The following is a 24,205-nucleotide window of genomic DNA, read 5'->3' on the forward strand; positions in this document are numbered from 1 at the left end:
GTGAGTGGCAGGGGTGACAGGAAAGAAGTGTCGGTGTGGCAGCCCCAGCCCCAGAGGATCTGGGATGTCCATGCACAGCACAGGGCTCCCTGTCCTCCCTCCTGCCATTCACAGCCCAGCAGGAACTGGGTGTGGTCGCAAGATCCACAGGATGTGTTGGTTTGTGGGGAGCCAGCTGGCTCATAGGCAGTTAAAAATGAGGTTGGTGGCTGTTTTTTAGCACAGTGGCTTCATTGTTGGTCAGGACCTTGAAGGCTTTGGCTGGCTTTCTTCCTGTTCCTCTGGCCTGGTCTCAGCCATATTCCCGCTGGCCTCCAGGGGCCACAACATGCACTGGACCACCTTGGCCACCTTGGCCCCCTTTTTGCTCCCAAATGTTGTTTACACAGTAAGACCCAGGAATACATGGCCTTCCTGATAGTTTGTTGTTCCGGTGCCACGGGGTCCTCCTCATCCACATTCTAGCTCCAGAAGAACAAGTCAGGTACTGCAAAGGATGCTTTTGATGGCCACCAGTTTGGTCTTAGAGATAGCCCTTTTCCTTTGGATTTTATCCAAGGACTGCTGTCTGGCAAAATCCCCCTTTGGCAGTTAAGGCTTTCTGGGAAGTACTCCTTGGTGTGGCACCCTGGGGAAGCATCTGAGTGGTGAAACCAGGGAAGACAAACAAGTCCCCACCCTGCTGACACTGCTGGTCACAGTACCAATCCCTGCTGAATGCTTGTGGCTTATTTCTACCTCTCACACTGGGAGGGCTGTCTGGAGCCACTCTGGGCAATAAGAAGCCCAAGGCACCTGGGATAAATAAACAAGGAGAGCAAGGGAAAAGGGAAAGCCTTGGAGTTGTTAATCTTTGCCCCCGAGATCCATACCTGGCTGTGCCTCTCCACAGTTCACAGACACATCCTCACTGTCTGGATATCTTCCCCTTGTCTTAAACCAGTATGTTTCAAAAGAGATATGTGCAGCTTACAGTTGTCACCAGGGTGGACTGTCACCCTGCCACTGCCGAGCACTGGCAGAGGAGCAGAGCAGTTGTTTTCCTCACACATTCCATGCTCCCCGGGTTTTCTATTCCTACTGATCATCTCTGAGCAACGGTGTTCATCCTAAAGGGCACCTGGGCTGGGTTGTTGTCACAGCCTCATTAAAGCTTTGAACTGGGTAAGGTTATTAAAATATTGGACATTTGGTGAAATAATATTGAAACACTCCAGCCATGTGGAGGGTTTGCATGGCCCTCTGCCCCCTCCCCATCTCCCTGGCCCAGCCCCTGATTTACAGTTGCCCTGGGAGAGGGCTGAGAGCAGGGCCCAGAGCTGCGCCGCCTGTGCTGCTTTTACCCTTAGATCTGGGGAAAGTTTTCAATCACTGTGTTTATTCTCCAAATACACCCAGCCACAGGTCAACCAAAGCTATTTGCAGCTTGGTGTCACATAGACAGCCAAGTGGATACTATTATTTTTTTGAAGTTGAAATGTTTTGCTTAGACATTTTTTAGCAGAGGTTCCTAAGAAAACAAGACTAGCAGTCATGCTGTCAGCCTGCACTTCCCACTCCAGCAACCTTTGACTCCGCAGGCCATTGAAAACCATATTTGACAGAAGGATTGTAGGCCTCAAAAACATGATGTTCCTCAGTGTTTCATGAAAGCAGACAGCTGAGTGGAGGAAGGAGAGTCTGTCTCTGCCTGAATGGGGCAGAGGAAGGGGCCAGCAGGGTGACTTCAACCCCTATTAGACCCTGAGGAGTCCCTGGAGCAACTCTCAAGTTACTCTGATGTTTGGAGACAGATTTCTTGTGTACTGCTCCTGGTGGAATAACTTGTTAAAAGAGAGCAATTCTGGAGATTTTTGGTTAAGCAAAGATTTCACTTGGCATCAGTACTTTTCCCCACACCTCTGGGGAGCTGCGAGCCAGAAGCTCTGGGGAGTTTCAGCCCAGACTTGGGCAGCAGCCTGGTTTCAAATGGGGACAGTTTTACACCCAAGACTGAAAATTCCAATTTTATCTCATCTAGAATATCCTTGAGGCTCTTCTTCCAGCACAAAAACATGGGAGAGATGCACCCTGTGGAAGCAGGTGGGAATGGGAGCTTAAGTAGCCAGCAGCTTTAGACTGTGAGACTATGCACACTTTGCAGGCAGCACCTGGCTTCTCACATTGTCCAGACTTATGGTTGAGGAGAATGACCAATCCAGCCATGGAGAGGGAGCTGAGGGGGGCAGCCAGCTGGGCAGGACTCCAGGCACACCAACCCATCACCTCCTGGACCCTGGGGAAACACAGATGATGCAGCCCGAGCTGGCAGATCTGTTTTATTGTCCACTCTCCAGGTCCTTCCAGTAGCTGTTACAGACACTGAGACCCTGAAGGTTTGCTCTCCTGGGGAGAGTATTCAGTGCTTTTCCCTGGGTGGGTGTGTAAGCAGCTTTGTATCCCATGGGTCTCAGCTGTCCTTTCCACGTGTCTAAGCTGTGGTGTCTCCGCTGCTCCTGATGCAAAGATGACAGTCCTTCACTGAAGAAGTTAATTTCTTTAAAGTGAGAAGTAGGAGTCATATGGCCTGGGATGGGACTACCGATATTCCCTGGTTTGGATCTCCTGGAAGCTGAGCTTTCAGGCAGCTGTGGATGGATTTAAACTCCTGACAGGTCAGCTCTGCCCTGTGAGGTCAGAGATACCACCCGTACTTGGGGGTGAGCAGGATTCCTTCAGCTTGGATCGGTGCTGCAAATGCCCCTGTCTCTCAAGGGATACTTGAGAGTATCCCTTCCAGTTATGCAGCTCTTCCAGTTATGTAGCTCAGTGCTGGAAGAAATTAAAAAAAAATTTCAGAAAGGAGAAAGCCAAGCCATGTTCTCTCTGGGGCTGTGGATGGAGGAAGGTGTTTCCCAGAGCCTCAGCCTGGCAGCCGGGTGGGAGAGGTGTGCACCAGACCTGAGCTGGCCTCCAGCAGGGCGTGTGTGGTCTCCTGAACACACTGTCTGTGTTAAATGGGCATCTCTAGTTAACGTTGTGTTTTTCAACTGGGTTTGGTCTGTGGGTCCGTGTATAGGAAATGCAGCAGGTCAGACACCGGGTTTGGAATGGAGGGGGGTTTCTGTCTGCAGAAAGCCATGGGACACACAGGTTAAACAAGTTTTCTAGTGGTCTGGAAAACAGACTCACAGATTTTTTGGTAGGATAAGAAAGGATTGTTCAGCTTCTGCTGTCAGAAGTGAAGGTTTTCTTGAATAAAGTCATGATTTGAAGGGAGAAAAAGTGTTTTACAGTTTTGGTTTTTTTCTCCTCAACCTTTAGGGCATGCTCTTTATGATCAGCTGAAGTTTTGAGGGGAAAAAAGATGTGGAAATTTTCATTCCAAAAGGCTGACACCAGAAAACATCACAATTGTTGAGAAGGGTTTTTCCCAGAATGTTTCTTTAATGTAACATATGTTTCAGAAGTGGCGTGATTTCACAAGCAATAAAACCAACAATTGCTCTCATCAAAAAGACATTGCTTCCAGTGGGAATACTTTTAAGGACAATGGTCTGACTGGCAGGCTGACCTCATTGTAAACCTTCTGGGTCAGGAAATAGGAAGTGGAAATTTTGCTGTTAACTTGAACCAGCTTTGGCGTTGGCTGTCCCTGGGGAGCGAACAGCAGTGGAAAGGTTTGCAGGGGTGGCAAATAAAGAGGAGGGGTAATTAATTCCCTGCTGACATCAGAGACTCATCCCAGAGGGGTGGGAAAGCTGGGGGTTACAGCCACGTCTGATGTTTGTCCTTCCATCCCGCAGTGCCATGGCCACCTACTCCGCCACGTGTACCAACGCCAGCCCGGCGCAGGGCATGAACATGGCCAACAGTATTGCCAACCTGAGACTGAAGGCTAAGGAATATAGTTTACAGAGGAACCAAGTGCCCACAGTCAATTAACGACTGGAGGCAGCTGCCTTGCAGAAAGAGAAAATACTACAGCACCCGTCCTGCTTCGCAACTTGCCTGTGCTGAACTAAAAAAGAGAAAAAGAAAAAAAAAGCATAAAAATAAAAGAAAAAAGAAAAAGAAGAAAAAAGCCAACCCTCACCCAGAACTGAACGCAGGGAGCAAACTGAACTGCTCGTGAGTGACAAGGTTCCTCCTTCCTTTTGGGATAATGCCACCGTTTTTTTTCTTGTTATTGTTGGGTTTATTGCTTCTGCTCAATATACTATGAGCTTCTTCAGTAAAGGACAGTCTCACCCTTGTTGGTTTCCATTTTCATATGGGACTGCAAAAAGAATCCTCTGCCAGTCTCAGCCCGTGGACAAGTCCCACCAGCACCATGCTGAGATGCAAAGCTTGCTCCTCTCCCTGCTGCCCCAACCCACCCACGGAGAAGTCATTTGGTCACTGTTTTCCTTTGTATCCACATGACCCTCGTCCCTCCACCCCTTGTTCCACAGAGGCAGCACTGTTAGTCTGCAAGAAGCCTGTTAGCACAACAAGATGGATTCATCCTGTCTGGTTGCCTGGACCACTCAGAGGTGTGAAGAAGACCTTGGGCTTTGCAGCTCTCGTTGCCTTGTTGGGTATTCCCAGCATTGCTGCCTCCAAAAGCCAAAGAAGAGAGAAAAGCCAGTGTGGGGGTGTGAGCAGGGGGAGGGCAGCTGAGGGATCACTCTGTAGTGCCAAGAATAGGACTGTTGGTACACTCCTTTCTATGCCTTACAGTTTGTGCCACAGGGAAGGGCGTTGTCCAGATGCATTTGTTTTATATATACTGTATATATTTATATATATAAGATAATACATGCAAGCTTGGTTGGTGTTTTTTATTAAACAAAATAAAATCCATTGAAAATGTTTGGGATGTCTGTGCTGCATCCAGGTTCCTGGAGCTGTGCATTGCAATTCCAGCCACAGCCTCTCTCACCCTTGTCAGAGCTCTGGCAGCCTCGGGCAGCGCTGGGAGTGGCAGCTCATCCTCCCATGGAAAACCCCCAGAAGTGGTGCTGGAGAGAGCCACACTTTGCAGATATTGGCCAAGGGCATTTGCAGCTTCAGAGAATACAACAAGGATCTCCTCTCCAGTCAGACAGGTTCATGTGGCTCTCAAGAACATGCAAGGACATCCCTATGGAAAGCCTCTGAGGACAAGTGATGTCTCAGCAGGAACATCCCACCAGAGACTTTTCCTGCCCCAGTTCCCATAGCACTGCCCAGCAAGGCTTTTCCTGTAGCCTTAACCACTCTCCTTTGCTCTCCCTACCTGCCCTCCCCCCTCTGGGCCCGGGAGAGCTAATTAGGACCTAATTTATTTCTCTCCATAAAGACGGAGATGCAGCCCAAAGCATCCTGAGGAAACCAAACAAGGATCTTTCATGTTGCTGGTGATGCCTTCCTTGTTCACATTTAGGGGAAGAGGAGGTTTATTTATGGCAGATAGCACTTGTGTTCAAACTGAGATGGACTTTGCCATGGAATAGTCCCACTGAAGGCAGAAGGGCAACTCCATGGTCCAGGCTGGACCATAAGGGAAGGAGAATGAAACTCAGCCATGAGAGAGTGTTCTGGTAGAGTAGCTTAGGCCTCCATCCCGGTGTTTGCTGCAGACACACTCAGGGTATGTCTGACAGTGAGCTTTGATAGTATAAAACAGCATGTTACAGGAAATGAGAAAGAAAGCTCTTTAAAGTGAAGGTGAAAATTAAACTGGCAGAAGATGAACGGAAATCCAGCCAAAGTATTTGAGCTAACACTAGGAAAAAAGCCCCAAATCCAAACAGGAGTAAGTTGTGCCTGTGGTTGTATATATTGCTGCTGGAACTTTTCCCCCCTCAATGGCTATTTTTGAGGGAATAAAAAAAGTAACCAAGTTGTGATCAGGACAAAAAGCTGAAAGCCACAGACAGAACATCAGCAGGGAAAGGGAGGCTGGGCAAGCACTGCTTTTTAAGAAATACATCATGTTCTGTTTGATCCCGTGTTTTGGCTCTCTACAGTCCGGACAACCTAAATATTTCTCTCATGAGTAGTGTGGTTCCAGCTCCTAGAGCCAAATGATCATGTTGGAAATCTCAGTCTGCACTTAGGAAGTCACTCCTGATTTCTGTGCCTACACAAACAGAGAAACTATTGGGGAGCATGTCCTGCCTGACCAGAAAGGACCCAGTGCCATGCAATGTTACTCAGAGGTTGAACTGGTTGTTGAGTGCCTTAAGCTGGTGTCCTGCCCTCTCCTTGCCTTGCTGCCCTTCCCTGCAACCCACCAACATCCCAGCAGGGACAGCAGCCTGGATGAGCTCCCCTGAGCTTGCCCAAGTGTCCACCCTCTTTCCTTCAGCATCCTGGTGGCCTTTTGGCTTTCCCTTTGTGTTTGCTCACCTTTACTGAGGGAGAAAAATCACCTTGAGCAGCTTTTCTTTTGTCACCTGTGTACAGACACCTCTTCCTACAGTTGGCAAGGAGACAGTTCAAAGAGCATGAGGGTCCTGGTACCTTGTTAGCCATCCATGGGCAGACATACCCACCCCCACACTGTGATGTTCACATGAGGGGCTGCATAGACACCTGTGCAAACCCTTGTTCAGCCTCCTCAGGGTATTTGTGTGAGGATTGAATTGTCTGGCACGGGGCTGCTCCTGTGGGAAGGCTGTCTAAGCTTTTGCACTCCCAGTTGGAGGTGGGTCTTGGCTTGTGTGAGGTGCATGGCCAGGGATGCCAATGGCTGGGCTGCTCTCAGCTCATGTCACCTTTGAGCTGGGTGGTGGGTGACCCAACATTGCTTTGTTTACAAGGTTTAACTAAACAGAGTCCAGCCAGATGAAGGGACAGGTTTTGGTGTTTGTTTCTTAATTGCTGATGGCCTCTGACAACAGGCAGTGTCTTCTTGTCTATCACGCCAAAGCAAAATTTTATTATTGTGTTTGATTATTCTGTATTTTATTGAACCATGTAAATATATGTGCAAATCAAGGGCCTTATCCTCAAAACACGGAGTTCTCCAGGGTTTTAGTAGACTTTTGGTTGCAGCACTAGGAGGTTGCCATGGTTACCACAGTTATTCCTGATTTGGGGTACCATTCAGGGGAGAAAATGACCTTGAGGCACATTCCTCTCATCAGCTCTGTACAAATGCTGTTTTCTCAGGCTCCCCCTTTCTCAATGGAGAAATAGGTGACTGATTCCCTCTAAGTGGGATTTTTGAGCATGACAGGGATGGATGATTGATGAGGCTGTTGGAGCTTGACGCGTGAAGCCACGGGATTCCCAGATGGAAGTATCCTGTAAATTATCTCTTGCTTTGTGATGTAAAATGTACAGTGTTTGCACTAGAATAGAAATGATCATTTTCAATAAAAGGGGGAAAAGACTCCCCAATCCTTTCTATAAGCTGCCACATCTGTGTCCTGTGTTGCTGCCCTGAGGTGTCCTACAGTGTTGGCTGGGGATGGGAACACACAGGAGCCCTGCGGGGGGAAATGGGGACTGGGGGCAGTGGATCAGGGCTTGGGGTGTGTCCTGGGGACAGTGTAGCCCCTCAGGGGACCACAGAGACACTCAGGTGGAATTGGAAACTCCCATGTAGCACACACTGTGCAAGCCATTGAGCCAGACAGGGCTGGATGCTGTGTCCAACCCCTGCCTGAACTACAGGATCCTTCAGCCAGCACAGTCAGGAATGTGGCAGGAAACACCCACAAAGACTTCTCCTAAAAGGATGGTTTTCAGGAAAAGGCAAGACACGCTGTGGCTTTGCCCCCAGCTCCCTGCACCCCACTGGGCTGGGGAGGCACCAGGTGGAGCTGATTGTGGGGCAGGAGGGATGTAGGGGGGTCTCCTTCAGAGAGGGGAAGGAGGGAGGGATGGGCCTCCCTGGGTGGGTGCTGGAGTTCAACAACCAGCAGGGAAGGATGGGAGGGGGGAAAGCAACAAGTGAGAGGAAAAGGGCTGAGCCCCTTCATGTGTGCAGGGAGCAATCAGGGGTGGGCTCAGCAGGGAAATCCGTCCCCTGCAAAGCAAGGGAGGTGGTCAGAAGGAGTTCAGAAGGTGATGAGGGCTAATTAGAGCAGGCTGCTAAAGCAGGGATGGAGCAGGTGCTGAGGGCAGATTTGCCTCCTGAGGACACTAAGCTGGAGCTGGTGAGTTGTGCCTCAGTGCTTGGGGCTCTGCTGGGAGCTGCAGTTGGGTATGAGGGCTGGGGGACCTCTGCAGCTTCCCTTCTTGGTTACTAAGTGATTAATTCGGATTAGAGCCAAATGTTGGGAACCAGGAGCGTGTCTGGATTGGCCTTTTGTTTCCCTGTTGATCTGCCTTCTGACCCTCCATGGTCAGTCAAATTTCAGCAGCCCAGTCCACAGAGAGACCCCCTTAAGAGGCTACGGGTATCTCTGCAAAGCACTCAGCAGTCAGCCAAGCTTGCATTCCTTACAAAGCTGATTATTCACTCCTCTGAAGCTGAAATAATAATAATATCACCCTCTTACTGTTTCTTGGTTGCTAAAAGGAGTAGTCTTGCAAACAGCATTGCTTCCAAGTTGATTTTTGGACTGAGTTGAAACAAGCCTCGGGTGTCCATCCAGACCTCCAGCTGGCTCATCTGGACTCCCTTTGGGCAGGTGTCCATCTCCTTACCTGGCACTGCTGTGCTGTAGCTCCTCACCGGATGGCTCTGGCTCTCAGTTTGGCTTGGATTTTCCAGCAGGATCAATAAAAACGGTGGCAGAAGCAGCAGGACCTCCTGACCTACATTACACACGTGTAATATTCCCACCATGAGAGTAGATACCTAATCCATTTGGGCTGCTTCTTTATTGGAAAGGCTCTTCTCCTGCTTACCACTGAGTGACAAGGAAAGCCCTTGGGGGGCTTCCATGGCAGGAGGGTTTACCCATGGGGACCTCACTGCTTGCCCTCCAGTGAGATCCCAGGTGAGAAGCAGCAGCTGCCCAGTGGCTGTGTTGGGTCTCTGCAGCCTGGATTGGGCTTTAGCACCACTCTTGGGCTCACCTCCTTCCCCTTTGTGGCTTCCCCACCAGTCCTTTTCTGCCCAATACAATTTCCTCCTTTCAGTGAGGTGTGGCTCAAGTCAGGTGTTCTGGGTGTTTCTGCCTGTTCAGCAAGTGATGAAATCATATGGATCAGCAAAAACTAGGAGCACTGACGGAGTGGGGAATCCCCAGCTCCTTTCACAGGCTGTGGGCACCTGTTTCCTGCCAGCAGGTGGTTGGCACATGCAGTGTGCACTCAGGGGTGTTCAGAAGTTGGATCCTACAGAAAAAAGTCCCTGGGAGGAGAGGCAGGCCAGAGGTTATTCTGGGGGGCTGGAGAGGACTATATGCCTTGTCCAAGCCTTATTGCACAGCCCTGCTGTCTGTCTGTGGGCAGGAGAGCATCTGTGGGGCTGCTGAGTGGGGCAACCCTGGCAAGGTTGGCACATCACCCGAGAGTCAAGTGTTGGTTTTGAAATGAAGTTGAAAGGTAAGGGACTGTCCCCTTATCAAGAGGGGGTCAGGAGATGGCTGGACTGTGCTCTGTGCTCCCCTGCAGCCTCCCAGTCCTCATGCTGGAGTTCTGAGGGTGATGGTGGGATGGGGCCCCAAGGTCAAATGACTTCCCCATGTCATGGCAGGGAAAGGTGCTGTGGGAGTTAACAGCAGGCTGAGGGAGGATGAACAGCAACTGGCATCTTACAATGTCTCATCCTCTTTTCCTTTTTTAATAACTTTTTTAATATTAGAGTTACTCTTTCCAGCATCTTGGCCAAACTTTGCTCTCTGTCTAGCTGGAGTCCCTCAGCACTCTCAGACAGATGCTGTTTTCCTTTGCTTCCTGCCTCTGCCTGTCCGAGCGATGCCAGATGTTGTCTCACAGCTGCTGTTCTCCAGCTCTGAGGTGGTTCCAGAGTGGGGCCAGGTGGAGCCCTCCTTGCAAATGGGAGGTGCTAAAATTAGCCAGGCTCTAGACCCATCTTGGGACACTACAGAGCCCCCCATGTCCGTGGCTGGGTGGTGAGGTCAATCCCTTGCCCAAAATGCAGCCTTGTGTGACGGAGATGAGTGCTCCTCCATGGCCACCCCCAAGGGGCAGAGGAGGTGGTGAGCTTCCCTCAAGGTAAGTGGGATGTGATGGTCTGCCACTGCTCCCTCTTCCCATCCCACTGTGGGTGCTCTCAGGAAAGCCTGTCCCCAAGGGGAAGAGTCATTTCCTGCTTCTGAGATGGGTCTTCATAAGGAAAAGTCACTCCATGATTCTGAGATGGGTCCTCACAAGGGTGCTGAGGTGACATGGTGGCTTTCCCTTCATCCAATGTGCAGGTTTAGGACTGGCCTGGTGACACATGGACTGTGAGCAAACAACAAGTGAAGGCAGGATTAAAGCTGCTCAGGAGTGTTCTTCATCCCTGGCTAAGAGGGCCATGAAACAGCTTAGGGTCTCCTGCTCCTCCTCCTCCCGAGTGAGCTGTCCTGCCTGGGAAGTGCCACTCAGCACAAACCAAAAAGTTGTGTTTTCAGCCTTTGGAGTGCTCCATCCCACAGTAGAAGGAGGTGACTCCCACAGCTGGTGCTTTGCCTGTGGGTTTGCACTCCACAAAACCTCCCAACTGTTGTAGCAGTGCCAGTGGAAATGGTTTCTGGGAGCCGTGCTGGGGAATCTTCAGTGGACACAAGGGTTGACGTGGCTGAGCTGAGGCTGCTCCGTCTGTAGAGCTGAGAACCTTCCAAGTGAGCCCCATCACTTCCTCCCCTGCCTCAGCAAGGAGATGTGAGTCTGGTAGATACAGAACCTCAGGGAACAGGGTGTCTTGGGGGAGAGCTGAGCTTTTCGCTCATCTGGTTCATGAGGGCTGGACAGGACAGGCAGAATGGGAGCTCTGCACGTGCTGTCCCTTGCTGCTGCCTCCCATCAGCCAAGCTGTGTCTTGTGGGAATCTTCAGCCCACCTCAGAGGGGTGGGACAGCAGCACCTCCCTGAACTGGCTGCAGGACAAAGACCTTCTGGACCATGTTAAGTCCTTATCTGAGAGGCAAGCACAGCTCTCCAGACTGGCAGAATATTTATCACCATGGTTGAAGGTTGTATCTAAAGCTGGTTGAAAAATGGAGCTTCTTTTCCTGTGTCAGTTTCCAAGATTTCACATATTTGACTTCATCCCAAGTCAGGCCGAGGAGTGGAAATCTCTAAAAATACTGCAAGGAAAATGCAAATATGCACAGGCATGGCAGGAGAGTTGACACGATAGATTTTCCAGCCTTACTGAAGTGGAACATGTTGAGCTTTTGGAAAACACACTCCAAGAAAACTGTTGCATTTTGGCAATGCCTGTCTTTGTGCCCCAAGTGAAGTGTACAAGTGGGACACTCCACATCCTGAGCTTGGCAGACTGTGGGCTGTTTTCTCTAACATGTGTTGTAGGCCAGTTCTGGGTGTCTCCTCTGCACAGTGAGCCCTTGGTCAGCCCAGGGGACGGATCTTGCCTGTGGTGTACACAATAAATATGTGCACAGACAAAACTGCCTTGCAGGTTCAAAGGACAATCCATGTGCCTGCTCTTTCCTCACCACTGGCTCTTTTAAGGCCATGAGGACCCCACAGTGCCATCCAGATTGAGACTCAGGACATGAAGACCAGAAGCCCAGGAGGAAGGGCTGCCCAAAATCACAGGAACCAGGGCTGGGAGTTACAGTGGTGTGGTTACTGCTTGTTTTGGCAATGCCTTATACTTGATTTTCTTCCCCCGCCCCGCCCTTTGCAAACCATTTGTCAAGGTGGAGTTTCACTGATGAAATGCAAATGTCCAGCAGGGGTTTTGGAGGCAAATGAGGGAATCCTTCCAATACAATGACTTGCCTGCCACATGAGACCAGGGGAGAAGGTCTCAGAGACACTGAGCACGTGCACCAGTGAGGCATCCCCTGTGCCACAGGGTGACTTCTCCCTCCTCAATCACCACCTGCTGCAGCCAACCTCACTTTACTGAGCAGAGCTTGCTGGCCAAACGTGGCATCTTTGAATAATAAATAATATGCCTCTGTCTTTAATTTCCCCTCCCTTTTTTCAGTGATGAATGCCTTCCATCACAGTGTGTGGAGGAGAAGCAGCTGTTGACGGGGGACAGGGTGGTTTCTCCAGGGTTTATTGTTTTAATCATGGCCCAAGTGAAAGTGACAGCCTGAAGATGAAATATCTGCTGAAAGGAAATCATAACTCTGGGTGACTCCACTTAGCTCCACGCCTGTTGAGAATGTATTTTTGTTGGACATGGAGGAACGTGCTTTCAACCCACTATGCACTTAAACGCCACTTCTGTCTGTGTTAATGCTGCTGGGTTTGTACCCTCTCTGGTGCCCTGGGTGGGGGTTCTTAGGCCTGCCTGGAGCCTTGTGCCAGAGCCTCTCCAGCCTCGTCAGGTCTGGTTTTACAGTGGATCTGTGCTGCTTAAGGAATGGAAGCCATGGCCCTGAATGGGGCTTTATCATCCCGATGGAGGCAAGGTGGGAAAGATGGAGAGCATGAGGTTTGCTCCCTGCTCAAGGAAAAGAGCCCTCCCACTGGGGGCAGAAGGATGTCAGCAAATAGGGGATGCACTGAGTGACACCTGGGCAACTTGCACCCACCTGGTGACCATCCTCACTGAGCACCTCTTGCTCTGCCAGGGCTCTCGTGTTCATCTCTGGATATCCACAGCGCTTGGCACAAAAAAACCCTGTTCTCACCCACTGCTGGCCCAGGGCCAGCACCAAAAGCCATGTTTTGTGGCTGTGTCTCAGGGCACAGAGTGCCAGGCTGTGTCCTGGTGCTGATGCTGTTGGGCGCTGTGAAGCTGTAGATGGATGTCAGCCTTGAGTGAGCATGGTCATCCCACCACCCACACCAGGTTCCTGCACACCCTCCCCATGGCACAGACGGAGTTAATGGTGCACGTTGCTGCAACGTGTTTCAACTGGCACATCTTTTATCCAAGCATCAGAAATATGGGGGAGAACAGTTAAAAATAGCATCTCCCATGTTCCTGGAAAAAAATATTCTCATGTGCTTTGCTGGCTGCAGCCACTGTTATGAAACAAAATATTTCCCATCAACAGTCATGAGCCTTTGAGTCCAGGCTACAATTCTGTTTATTACAATAAGAGCCATTGCAAAGAACAAAACAGGATTAGAATAAAGTCAGCAAAGTTATTACTTTCCTAATTCAAAACCCCACATTGTAGGCAATTAATGATGCCAGAAGGTTTGCATGGGAGCCCTGGCACCACCTTCACACTGTGGTCAGTCTCCAGCCCCTGATGTCCAGTGCAGGGACTGAGCTGGGTATGAGCAGGAACAGATTTATCCCTGCACACAACTCGAGGAAGCTGTTTATGCACAGGTGAGTCCCATTGAGCAGATTTCCCTCCAAGGAAGGGGCATTGCTCTGTGTGTGCAACCCCAAGTGAATGTTGCTGTGTGTATTGGCTTTACTGATGTGGAACAATAGCACTGCTTTCTCTCCAGGTCTTTGTTCACCTTTCCTGGTTTAAACAAAACAAAAAAAAAAAGCTTTTCCTGGCTGAAAAATACACTGAGCAAACAAATCCAAACCCTTTAAAGAGAAGACTGAACATGTGAAAGCCCCCTCCAAAACTGTCATGTACTCAAATATCACTGTTTCAATGGATACTGATGCTCATGGTTTGTTTGGCACTGTGTGACTCTGCCTGTGTTGTTTTTCCTGGGTTATCATCGAGGTATGGATCATTAGAAAAGCAAAACTTGAAGGTGCTGGTGTGCTGGCCAGGGTGGCAGCAGGGCTGTCCATGTCTTGTTGTGAACAAGTAACATGGAAACAGCCCCTCGGTGATTAGTGGCAATTCCCATGCTTGTGATGAGCTGGAAGGAGCCAGATGTCAGTGTGGTGTGCCACTTGTGAACCCAGGAGCACCCACTCCTGCTGCTGCCAGAGCCTGCTGGGAGCAGTTATTCCAAGAACTGGCCAGCAAGGAGGGAGATTTCTGACTTTTTGATACCCTTTCATTTTTTTTTTTTTGGCCATTCATAGGAGATGTCATTTGCTTTCCTCCATCTCTCATGATCTCAGGACTGCAGGTATCCATCCTGGTGTTCTATGGATGTGTCCAACCACACAACAGGGTTTTTAACTCTCAGGTGAGTGAAGGATGTCTGGGCAATTCTGCCACCAGCAAATACTACCCTCAAACCTGCTGAATGGAGTTGCCAAAGCATTTTCTGGTCTCTTGATGAGACTGAATCAGTCTGCAGAAGTAAAGACCAAACTCGTCCTGATAACTGCCAAAAGTGAAACATCTAAAGCTGGTTTAATTTCCATCAAACCTGCCCTGTTTTTTTCTATCACCATGAGAGCTGGAGAGCAAAGATGATGCGGCTCCCAGCACTGTGGTCCTTCAGGTCAGCAGCTCCAGTGCTTTGCTCTGGAGCCTTGTTTGTCCCTCCAGCACCTTCTTACAAAATCAAACAATTTAATATGGTCATTTTAATTATGAGAATCTTGTTGATGATGTATGTCTAGGCTTAGACCCAGGAAGGAACAATTTCAACCCAAAGAAATTTGTCTTAGGAAGTATTTTCTCTGTTGGAACTTGAAGAAAAGCAATGCTCCAGAGCTGTCCCAGTGGAGAGAAAGATCTCCTGAACGTGCTGGATGGGAGGATTTGTCCCTTGGGAAAGCCTGGACACAGAGGACCTGTCACAGCAGGACTGCTCTGAAAAGTCACCTGCAACACTGAATTCAGGATTGTTTGTGATGCAGCTCATCCCAAACTCTTACAGTTTGCACTTAAATCGCAGGGTTGTGAGATGTTTGGGGTGTGACTGGGAGACATGGTCGCTCTCCTTCTTTGGGAAGTGGGTGTCCTGTGTCTGTTTCATCCCTGCTCCAGGCATCCTGCTGCTGCCTGCAGGGCCCCTTTGCAAGGCATCAGCACCGTCACCACTGGCAGTCCCCCCGAGAGTGCAGAGGTGGGTGGTGGGGACGGTGTCCCTCCTGGGTGCTGGGCCGTGCTGAGTCCCAGGTCGCCCTTCCCTGCCTGTCACGGAGCTGAAGGGAGGGAAGCACATTGCAAAACACTTTCCATCACCAGGCAGCTCCCTTAGCCCTCGTGTTCAGTTTCATTAATGACAAACATTAGCAGGGCAGTGTGTCAGCAGGTTACAACACTCCAGAACTTGGCCTCTTCAAGGCATTGTCCTTGGGAAAGAGGATGCAGTGATCTCTGTGTCCTTGCTGGCACCTCCTGTATCCCTCCCTCTGACAGGCCCTATAAATCCCTCTCAGATTGCTGATGGGACATAAATCTGCCCCAGACCACAATGCTTACCAAACATTATTGCATTATTGAGACATAAATCCCACATCAGCTCAGTGAAATGTCTGTGGCTATCGACTTAAACAAATCAAGACACCTACTTAACTATTCCCAAGCATCAGCTCATTAAAATGCAGGCAAGGACCATATGAGGAGCAGCAGAGATGTTTTCTGAGCAGTTGTTTATCACATTTCTACAAGTCCTAAACAGGTCTCTGGCTTTCTGCTGTGTCTGTAATTTCCAGGAATGGAAGCATGGACAGGAAAAGCAGATGCAGGAGTGGCTGTTCAGGTGCAAGGGGAGGAGTTGGGGCATCAGCCTAATTGCTGCAGAAAGGACCATTTTTCTGCTGCAGCCAGATGGTGCTGTGGCATTTGCAGCTTCCACTGCTCAGTGAAGAGAAGGGAGCTTTCCAGGAAGGCAGTAGAGATACGTATGCTCAGGAAGGGGGCTGGGACTGGGAGAAGCAGGCAGCTCTGAAAACCCAGTGATGTACAAGGTGAAAACCCATGCACTGTTATGGTGAAGTGACAAATAATGGAGCTTTTTGAGAGCTTGGGTAGGATAAAATAAATAAAAGTCTTTCTGTGCCATTTTTAGCATCCCAGGCTGCAAATGAATCCCTGTCTGGAGCTGGAAGAGTTGTGAATCTGCCCACAGAGCCAAGGGCAAAGATTTACAGCATCTCCTTCCTGTTACCCTCTCATTCAGCAGCTGCAGCAAGGGTACCCTTCTCCCTCATTTTTGAAGACTCCCTTGCTTCTCACACTTTGCTTTTTCTTGAGTGGAGAATGATTTTTTTCCCCACAAAGTGCAGGTGAGATTGTTCCATGTCAGCCTTTTAACCCACCGTCACCTGTGGCAGTGTCCTGAGTGCCGGGGGTGCCTGGAGGGTCCTCAAGGGCTGAGGTTGGGTTCCTGGGAGCTGATCCTTCTGCAGGCACTGGAAGCTGAGCCAGGACTGCTGAGCCTCTTTGTGCAGCCATCTGGAGAGATCTCCTTTCAGGAAAATGAACCCAACCAGTCTCCAACTGTGATGACCCAGTTAAGTTGTATTTGCTTGAGGTCAGGCTGGGGAGGGGGAGATTTAAAACCCCTTCTCTCCAGGATGTGAAGCTCCATGATCTGGCCACTCCAGTGACTGTCACACTCCGTGACAGTGTGAGATGTCAGCGTGGTTGCTCTGTGTCTCCATGTGATCTGGCAACGTGGGAGCGGCACATGAGCCTGAGTCAGCACCCGGAGCTGGGCCCATGCCCAGCGTTTATGTAAACTCTGACCTGCCTTTGGCCGCCCAGCTGAGCTATAAATCTCCCAGAGAGCTCTTGCAAGGATGCTGATCTTTCCAGAGTAAGCTGGAGCTGGAAGCAGAGGGAGAATAAACTCACCTGCTCATTGTCACTTCATGGAGCAGGATGGAGCAACCTCCGGGGGAGGAACAAGGTCCTGTCCTTGGGAGTATTCAGGAGTGGTCCAAACATCCACTGAGGATGTCTTAGGGTAAAAAACAGATCCTATTAAGAGTCAATCTATCCCATTCCCAAAAGGCTGTGATTTCAAAGTGAGTACTCACATGTATAAGCCATCAAAACCAATAAATGCTTCTCTTTCATCTCCAGAGATGGTGTGCTCCTCTCAAAAGATATTTGCAACATTATTGGAAGATCTCAGGAGATGAGCCCATCAGTTAACCTGCTCAGTATCATGTTCAAGATATGCAGAACCAGGTAATCAAAACATTTTGTGAGCTCAGTTGGTGTGTGGCCACTCTCAAGGCTTGAAAGTGAAAAAGGACTTCTTTCCCACAGAAGGAAAAATAAACACAAGGGCTGCTGATAACTTAATTTGCTCATGGGGTCTTGTCCATTGCCTCACATTCTCCTTTAAGGGTTCTTTAAGGATTGTGGTATAGCATTGGAACATCTTGCAAGTGCCCCAGGGGCTCCAGGAGACTGTTTCAAGAAGGAAGTTTCTCTTGGGAGGCAAAATCCCTTTGAGACAACCAAAAATCAATTGATTATGAAAGTGGAAGCTGGACATGTGTAAAAGGCTCTCAAATAGGAGCCAGAAGACCACTCCACAAACCTGAAAAACTGTTAAAAGGAGGGTCATGTCATACTGCCAGAGCAGACCCACACTCCCTGTCTCCTGGGCTGGACCATGCCATTAATGCCCACGCAGTTTGCATTCAATGGGCAAGCAGCTCTTGTGCAGGGTCAGCCCTGGTCAGTACTGGGTGCTGTGACAGTCCCGAGGACTTCACTGTCACTGTCCAAGCTCGCTCGGCCATGGCAGATGGACCTCAGGACTTAAACGGTGGGGCCAGTTCTGTACATGCTGTGCCTGACCTAAAAAATCCACTGTGCAGGCTGGGAGGGCACGTGGGGAGAGCCCTTCCCAAATCTGCATTCACCAGGTCTGGCCATACACACACACACATGCACAGGAGGGCCAGGAGGGAAAAGGTCAAACAACGGCTCTTTGGAGAGGAGAGAGAGGATGGGTCGAGGATGGAGATGAGGAAATGGGTACAGGGATGAGGCTGTACCCCTGTGTGTCTGGGACGGGGAACCACAGAACTACCACCTGAGGGGTGTTACTGTGCTGGAAACCAGTGGTCAGGAGGGAGTGATGGTGTGGGGTGGCACCCAGCAGTGCAGGAGGAAGGTGTGTGTGGGAGGGTGCCAGCTGCCATCCTGCAGTGTCCCCTTTCCTGGGATGTGTTGCCTGCTGGCACAGGACTGACCTGAAGTCCCTGGAAATGTCATCAGGGTCTCCATGTAAAGATGCTGAATTACCTACAAGAGAATTGATTGCACTAACAATTAAATTTCTTTGGATTTTACAGGGACTGGAACACTGCATGTGGAAAGGAGGTATTTCTCAGCCTTCTGCCCATGCTGCTCTTTTTGAATTACCCATTTCCTTTCCCCAGCTTTGCACCTCTGCCCTCCTCTCCCCTCTGTCTGACCTCTGGGTGACATTACTTTTGCATGTCCCTGTTGGCTATGCTTTCACTCTGAGCTCACAGCAGAAGGTGCATCTCCTGGTCCCTGTTTCCCAGGGCTGATGGCTTCCCCTGAAGTGCTTTTATACTTAGAGCCACCCAATCACTGCTAAGAGTGTACAATCTCCATGAGGTTAGCCTTGCTTGCCCCAGCCTGGATTGGTGCGCTCTTTTCTCACTTCCACCAGTTCTTGCAGTGTGTTTGCAGGGTTTGTGGACAAGATGGAGCCCTCTGAGCCTCTTGTGCTACCAGAAGGCTGCAGCTGTGGGGCTGCGAAGCAGTTTGGGTACCCCTTTGGGCTATTCAGCTCCACAGGCATTGCAGGAAGTCCACCCCTTACAGCCTTTTCACTGCCCACCAGTTTCTTTATGTGACAGTGAGGCTGTCGTGTGTGGACCCACTGGCCACGTGTTTGGAAATGCCTCTGGAGAGGATCCATCCTTGGGTGCTGCTGCTCCTTAGACATCTCTGCAGCCTGTTGATGCTCCTCTCGCATACAAGAGCCTGAGCTGGTGCCAGCAGCCCTGCCCTCTGACATGGAAGTGTCCAAATTCCCTTTTTGGTGTCCTTGGCTCCCTTTGATGTGTTGCCTCACTGCCCCAGCCTACGCACCCCAACCCCTGCTATTCCCTGAGGTGAACCCCTCATTCCCAGCAGCCATGAGAACCATCCTCCTTGCAGTGTTTCCAGCAGGAAAAATATGTCCTTGGTTGCTGTAAATAGCGCAGAGGAAGGATTTCTCATGATCCTGCTAGGACCAGTGTTTCTGTTGCTTGAGCCTCTTAAGCTCCCTGGGCAAATGTCAGCAGAGGGTCCTACTCAGCACTCTGTGGCCAGACCCTTCCCATGCTGTTGGCTTCACAGGGGCCCTGGGGAGGCAGGAGCCCAACTGTCCCAGGTGCTGTGGGAAACAGCCCTTTGCTCCAGGAAGACAAGCCCTGTAAAGGGAATGTGCCTGCTCTGCACATGCCAGACAAAGCTTGGAGACCTTCACTGAACTCAATCTGCTTGATAATTTTGTGTTGAACCTGCAGGAATGACTGGGATCCTTTCCTAAGGATAGCAACGGACTCCCCACGATTGTCTGTCCTATGACAGGTGTTTCAGAAGGTGTTCAACAAATGCTGGCACCGAGATGTCTCTGGTGGGGTGAGCTGGTCCCTGTCCTGTCCACACATCAGGAAAAGTGGGGAGGGAAAGCAGAGCAAACCTGTCTTACCTTTCTTGTCCCATTTCTAGCCTTGTGCAGAGCTCTACACCCACATCCAAAGGGCTCCCAACAAGGGTCAGGGATGCTGCTCCACTTCTGTGATGAGCTCCAGTTCCCTCCCCTTTCTGAAGGGACAGCCTGAGCCTGGTGATGCAGGAAGGGCTTTAGATTTTTGATTTTCACATTTTATGGATTTTAGAAACACAGTAGTTGTAGCAAAAGTAGATCTAGTGTGTTAATATTTCCAGCAGCTTGAGTTTAATGTCTTTCTATCACTACTCCTGTCCCAGAACAGTGAGCTCAAATTCCTTTAGTTGTTTAGTCTTTTGTTCAAGGCAGAAGGTTGAAGAATATCAAAAGGAGACATAAACACAGGGCAGAGTGACCCAGTAGTCAGAACATTGGAAGAACTCCAGAAGCCTGAGGAAGAGGAGGACTGATGAAGAGGAGGTCTCACCAATCCCAGACTCAAATCCTGAGGGAGTGGAACAGGGGTGGGGCCAGGGCAGGAAAAAGTTGAACAGGAGATGTGTAAGAAAGATAATGATTGGATAGATCATATTATAAAAGCCATGGAAAATAGAGCTTGTCCACGTGCATGTCGATGTATTTCTGGGTGAGCCTGGGAGCTCATTAAAGCCACTACCGTCTTATCTCCTACCAAAATTTGGCTTGGAGTCTTTTTACAAACTTTTCAGGCAACACTGGACAGGCACAGATGGAGGCAGGATGGGCTGCACTACTATTTGTGACAGCATCTTCCAGGATACCTGTGTGATCACTGGCAAAACAGACCAGCCCAAATTCACACCCACAAGCTCGTGCTGTGCGGAGATACAGCAGCAAATCAGAAGGGTCAGAGACACAGCCAGCCTGGCCAAGGAAAGCACAAGGACCAGAGGAGCCACCACTCTGTCTGTGGGAGGACATGACCATCCAAAGGCAGTGCCACTGTGCCCCCAGGTGCAGCTCTGGTAGCTACACAAGTCCTTTGCAGCGTTCCCTCACTTGTGATGCTGCCCTGTGCATCACTGCCAGGCTGGCACAGAGAGCAGTCTGGGCAGGGCAGAAGGAGCCTGTTTCCCACATGGAAACAGGGCCGTACACAGGGACCTTTGCTCCCAGCTCCCATGCCGCTCTGAATCACCCTCTTCCCAGCCCCTGGGGAAAGTGCCGCCAGAGGCAGACCTGGCACATGGAAATTTCAGCCCTAAAGTCAAATATTATTTCAAAGCTAATGACAAACAAAATCTATTTTTGCAGTGGTGTTGTTTAAACTATTTCCCCTTAATTCTCTTGGAACAGCAGTAATTGAAAACGGTTCCCTGCCATGGCAGTGCATTCTCCGTTAATTATATCCCGCACTGCCTGTTTCCAATGACAGGCCCTCCCTATCTGTTTGCACTTACTGGCCTTATGAAAACCAGGCTTGGGCCCAAGTCGGCAGGACCCCAAAATAAGAAACATTTCCCTTTAGAGGCATCATTTGAGCTAATTAACTTTAATCAGCCCAGAAACATCTCTTTGAGATATCTTCCCCCATCCTGTAGCTGGGGTGTTTCCAGGCAGCCCAGAGGGTGCTGGTGATGAGCCTTTACTTCCCAGGGGTGGTGGGTGATGCTGTTGCTCAGGTTGCCCCAGAGGTTATGGGGTGATGGGTTCAGCTGTTCAGGCAGTTCAGGGTGAGACATCCAACTCCTTCCACCTTGGCACAAGCCCAGGAATGGCAGCCCCATACTGGTCCAGAGGTAGCTCATAAAAACCTCAGCCCCAGGCAGCCCTGGAGCAAGGGGCAGGAGCTGAAGAGCAAACTGGGGTGGGTTAGGTGCCATCACACCTCTCCAGGTCGGCTGTGGGATGCTGAGGGGCAGGGGCTGAGGAGCAAATTGGGGTGAGTTAGGTGCCATCACAGCTCTCCAGGTGCACTGTGTGGTGCTGAGGTACCAACGTCGGTTTGCTGTGGGTGCTGCTGGAGAAGCTGCCACCCAGACAGTGCCTGGTGTTTGGAGCCTGCAGGTGAGGGAAGGAGGGGAAGGATGGGTGTCTGCTCCAGTGCTTTCCATGTGCCCATCTTTGGTGCCTGGGCTGTGCATGGGGTGGGATTTGGGGCAGAACTGCCAGGTTTCCCCACAGTCTGGGCCCCACAGCACTGGGCTCACTCCATATCACAGCTGTGGGCGCTGAGAAGGCTGGACAAGTTCTGGATCACTGTGCCCTCCAAGCCTGGAGCTGGAGGAAGAGAGATGACTGCACCCACACTGAAAGGGCTCTGGGGTTGTTCACCCTCCCTGCCAAATGCATCTCTTGCTGCATCTGGGCTGTTTTGGACAGGGGCTGAATTATTTGACCAAAATGCTTCTCACCTGCTCTGTAACTGCACCAGCCTAAGGGAGGAGCTGCCCTCAGCAGTGCTGAGGCACTGAGGGCACTGTAGGCTTTAATTGCACTAAGAGGACTCACCTGGGACTCTCCCAATCACATCCACTGCCAGGGCCCTGGAGCCCCATTTAGGCTGAAACTCAGACAGTCATTTCTTTCCTGAGTGTTTTCACAAGACAAAATTCAATCCTGCACTTAATTTTGAGTAGAAGGGTCCAGTTTTACACTGAATTTGTAGTTTTATTCTTCCGAGGGATAAGATGTCTCCCCAAGCCAGGGTAAGTGAGCTATGATTTTGAGTAAATTACAGCTGGATGGCACCTCAAATGCACCTCTTAGGGTGGGCTGTGTGCTCCAGTGCTGTCCTGGCCAGGTCTGGATGGCTGCAAATTGAGCAGCTGGACAAACCTAGAAAGCCACCAGCAAACCCTGCTGTCCCATGGCATGTCCCTGGACTGACCCACATAGAAGAAGAGCAACCCATGAAGGGCAACTTCTACACCACCCATGGAGGGCTTTGGGCTCTTTCAGACTCTTGAAAATTCAACAGGTAAGTTAATTGATATCTCAATGCAAATTAACTCAAATCTCAAGGTAACATCTTTCACCAGCTCTTTAAAAATGCCTGCAGAGGACAAACCCATCACTGAGTGGGAGCAGGTAGTGGTGCCAAGCTGCCTGGTGGCTTTTCTACCTTACATACCCAAGCTGCATCTGTCAAGGCTTCCAAAGTGCCTGGCTCTTAGTGTTCCAAGCTGGTGACCCAGGGAAAGCCAATGGCAGGAAATATTGGCTGAGAACAGAAACTGCTGGTACAGAAAATGGGGGAAAATATTCTTGCAAACTTGTTGGCAGGACATTTAAAAGTAGCTACAGGAGCAGAAATTTGCTGTCTGCTCCCTGTGCACTTGGACAGATTTATTGACTGGTAGCATAAGATCAGATCCCACCATTCCAGACTGTGTGTGCAACTGAGCACTAATTATGGTTAATGGTTGTACTGAAGTGGATCGTTTTTTTCAAGCATGACAGCAAGAATAATATGATTTAGCAACATCCCTACAGCCAAAAGGCCAGGAACTGTTCTGAGGTTATTTCTGCAAGCTTTGCACAACAGGCAGAGCAATGGCAAGAAGACAATGGGAAAGGGCATTGGCATGGAAGGAAATCAGTCCCACTGATCTGGGGCTTGGGATGGGCTCAGCCAACAGAATTGCTCATCCATCTGGGAACAGGGGTGGCTCTTGGAGCAACAAACCACAGGGGAATGGCCCCAGTGGTGGTTTGCATTGCAGAGATGTTTGTGTCCAGCTTCCTGGGCTGCAAGGGGCTGACGAGTTCGTGGAGTTGAGGTTGCCTGTGGGGAGGCTCAGAGGGAGCAGTGACAGCCCCACGTCCTCTCCACACGAGAGCTGCCAGCTCCTACTCAGATGTGCAGTGGAGAAAAAAGGGCAGATGTGGCTGTGTCTAAGTACAGGTCCCCAAAACCAAGGGGGCTGTGTGGCACCCACTGCTGGTCAGTGTTTTCCTTTGTACTGTGAGGAATTTGGTGCTTTTGCTTTAAAACCCATCTGATCACTGGGACTGGCTGGGAATAAGAAGTGGGAATTACAGACTGGCTGTGGCTGTAGAGGTGAGCAGAATAAATGATACAAGAATAAAGACATCCTGGCAGTAGGGACATTGCTTTTGAATATGTGATATGGGGAAGTTGTAAAATATACAAATACATAAACCAGCTCACACTGTTATGGGGTAGATGACCAAACAGAACTTGGAGAAAGCAATCCCCAGGGCAAATAAAATGTGGACTAGTGAAGAAGCTCGTTCAGGCTGCTTTCCCTGAGGCAGCAGTGATTTGACATCCTGGAAGGGCAGAGTCACCTAGAATGAGAGTGTGGATATAAAAACCTGAAGCAAGGTGTGCTTTTTTGTGATAAGATCTGGGCTTTGAGTGGAAAAGGCAGTGGTGTTTCACCTGTTGATTCGGGGTTTCTCCCAGGTTTCCTGGCACAGGAATGGGACAAACTGGGTAACATGTGTGATGCCAATGCCAGTTTAAGCATCTGGACACATTTTGCTTTATCTATGTGCAGAGTAATTCTGATGTGTGACTGGGAGCTATAAATATTCCTGTAGTGACAGCAGGGCACCACTCAGTAAAGCTTTATCCACGCCAGGCTTAGAGCAGCCTGGATGCAGGAGTCACAAGAGGGAGCTCCAGCTGAACTTTAGGCTTTTCTTTAAGGTATCGGAGGGTCGGGGTTTTTTTTTCCATTTTTATACCTTCACGGTAGGCATAAAGGATAGAAAC

The 24,205-nt window shown here is 50.0% G+C and overlaps 1 protein-coding gene across 1 annotated transcript in view; it reads left to right on the top strand.

Moving 5' to 3' along the window:
- The window catches only part of PRRX1 (paired related homeobox 1), a 38,831-nt gene extending 33,996 nt beyond the window's left edge, over positions 1 to 4,835 (top strand). Inside the window, exon 4 of the mRNA XM_071565599.1 lies at positions 3,786 to 4,835. Coding sequence (XP_071421700.1) covers positions 3,786 to 3,924 — 139 coding nt within the window. The 3' untranslated portion in view covers positions 3,925 to 4,835. The remainder of the gene's footprint in view (positions 1 to 3,785) is intronic.
- The last annotated feature ends 19,370 nt before the right edge of the window (positions 4,836 to 24,205 follow it).

The sequence above is a fragment of the Pithys albifrons genome, chromosome 10, assembly GCF_047495875.1.
Source record: "Pithys albifrons albifrons isolate INPA30051 chromosome 10, PitAlb_v1, whole genome shotgun sequence".
Classification (NCBI taxonomy): domain Eukaryota; kingdom Metazoa; phylum Chordata; class Aves; order Passeriformes; family Thamnophilidae; genus Pithys; species Pithys albifrons.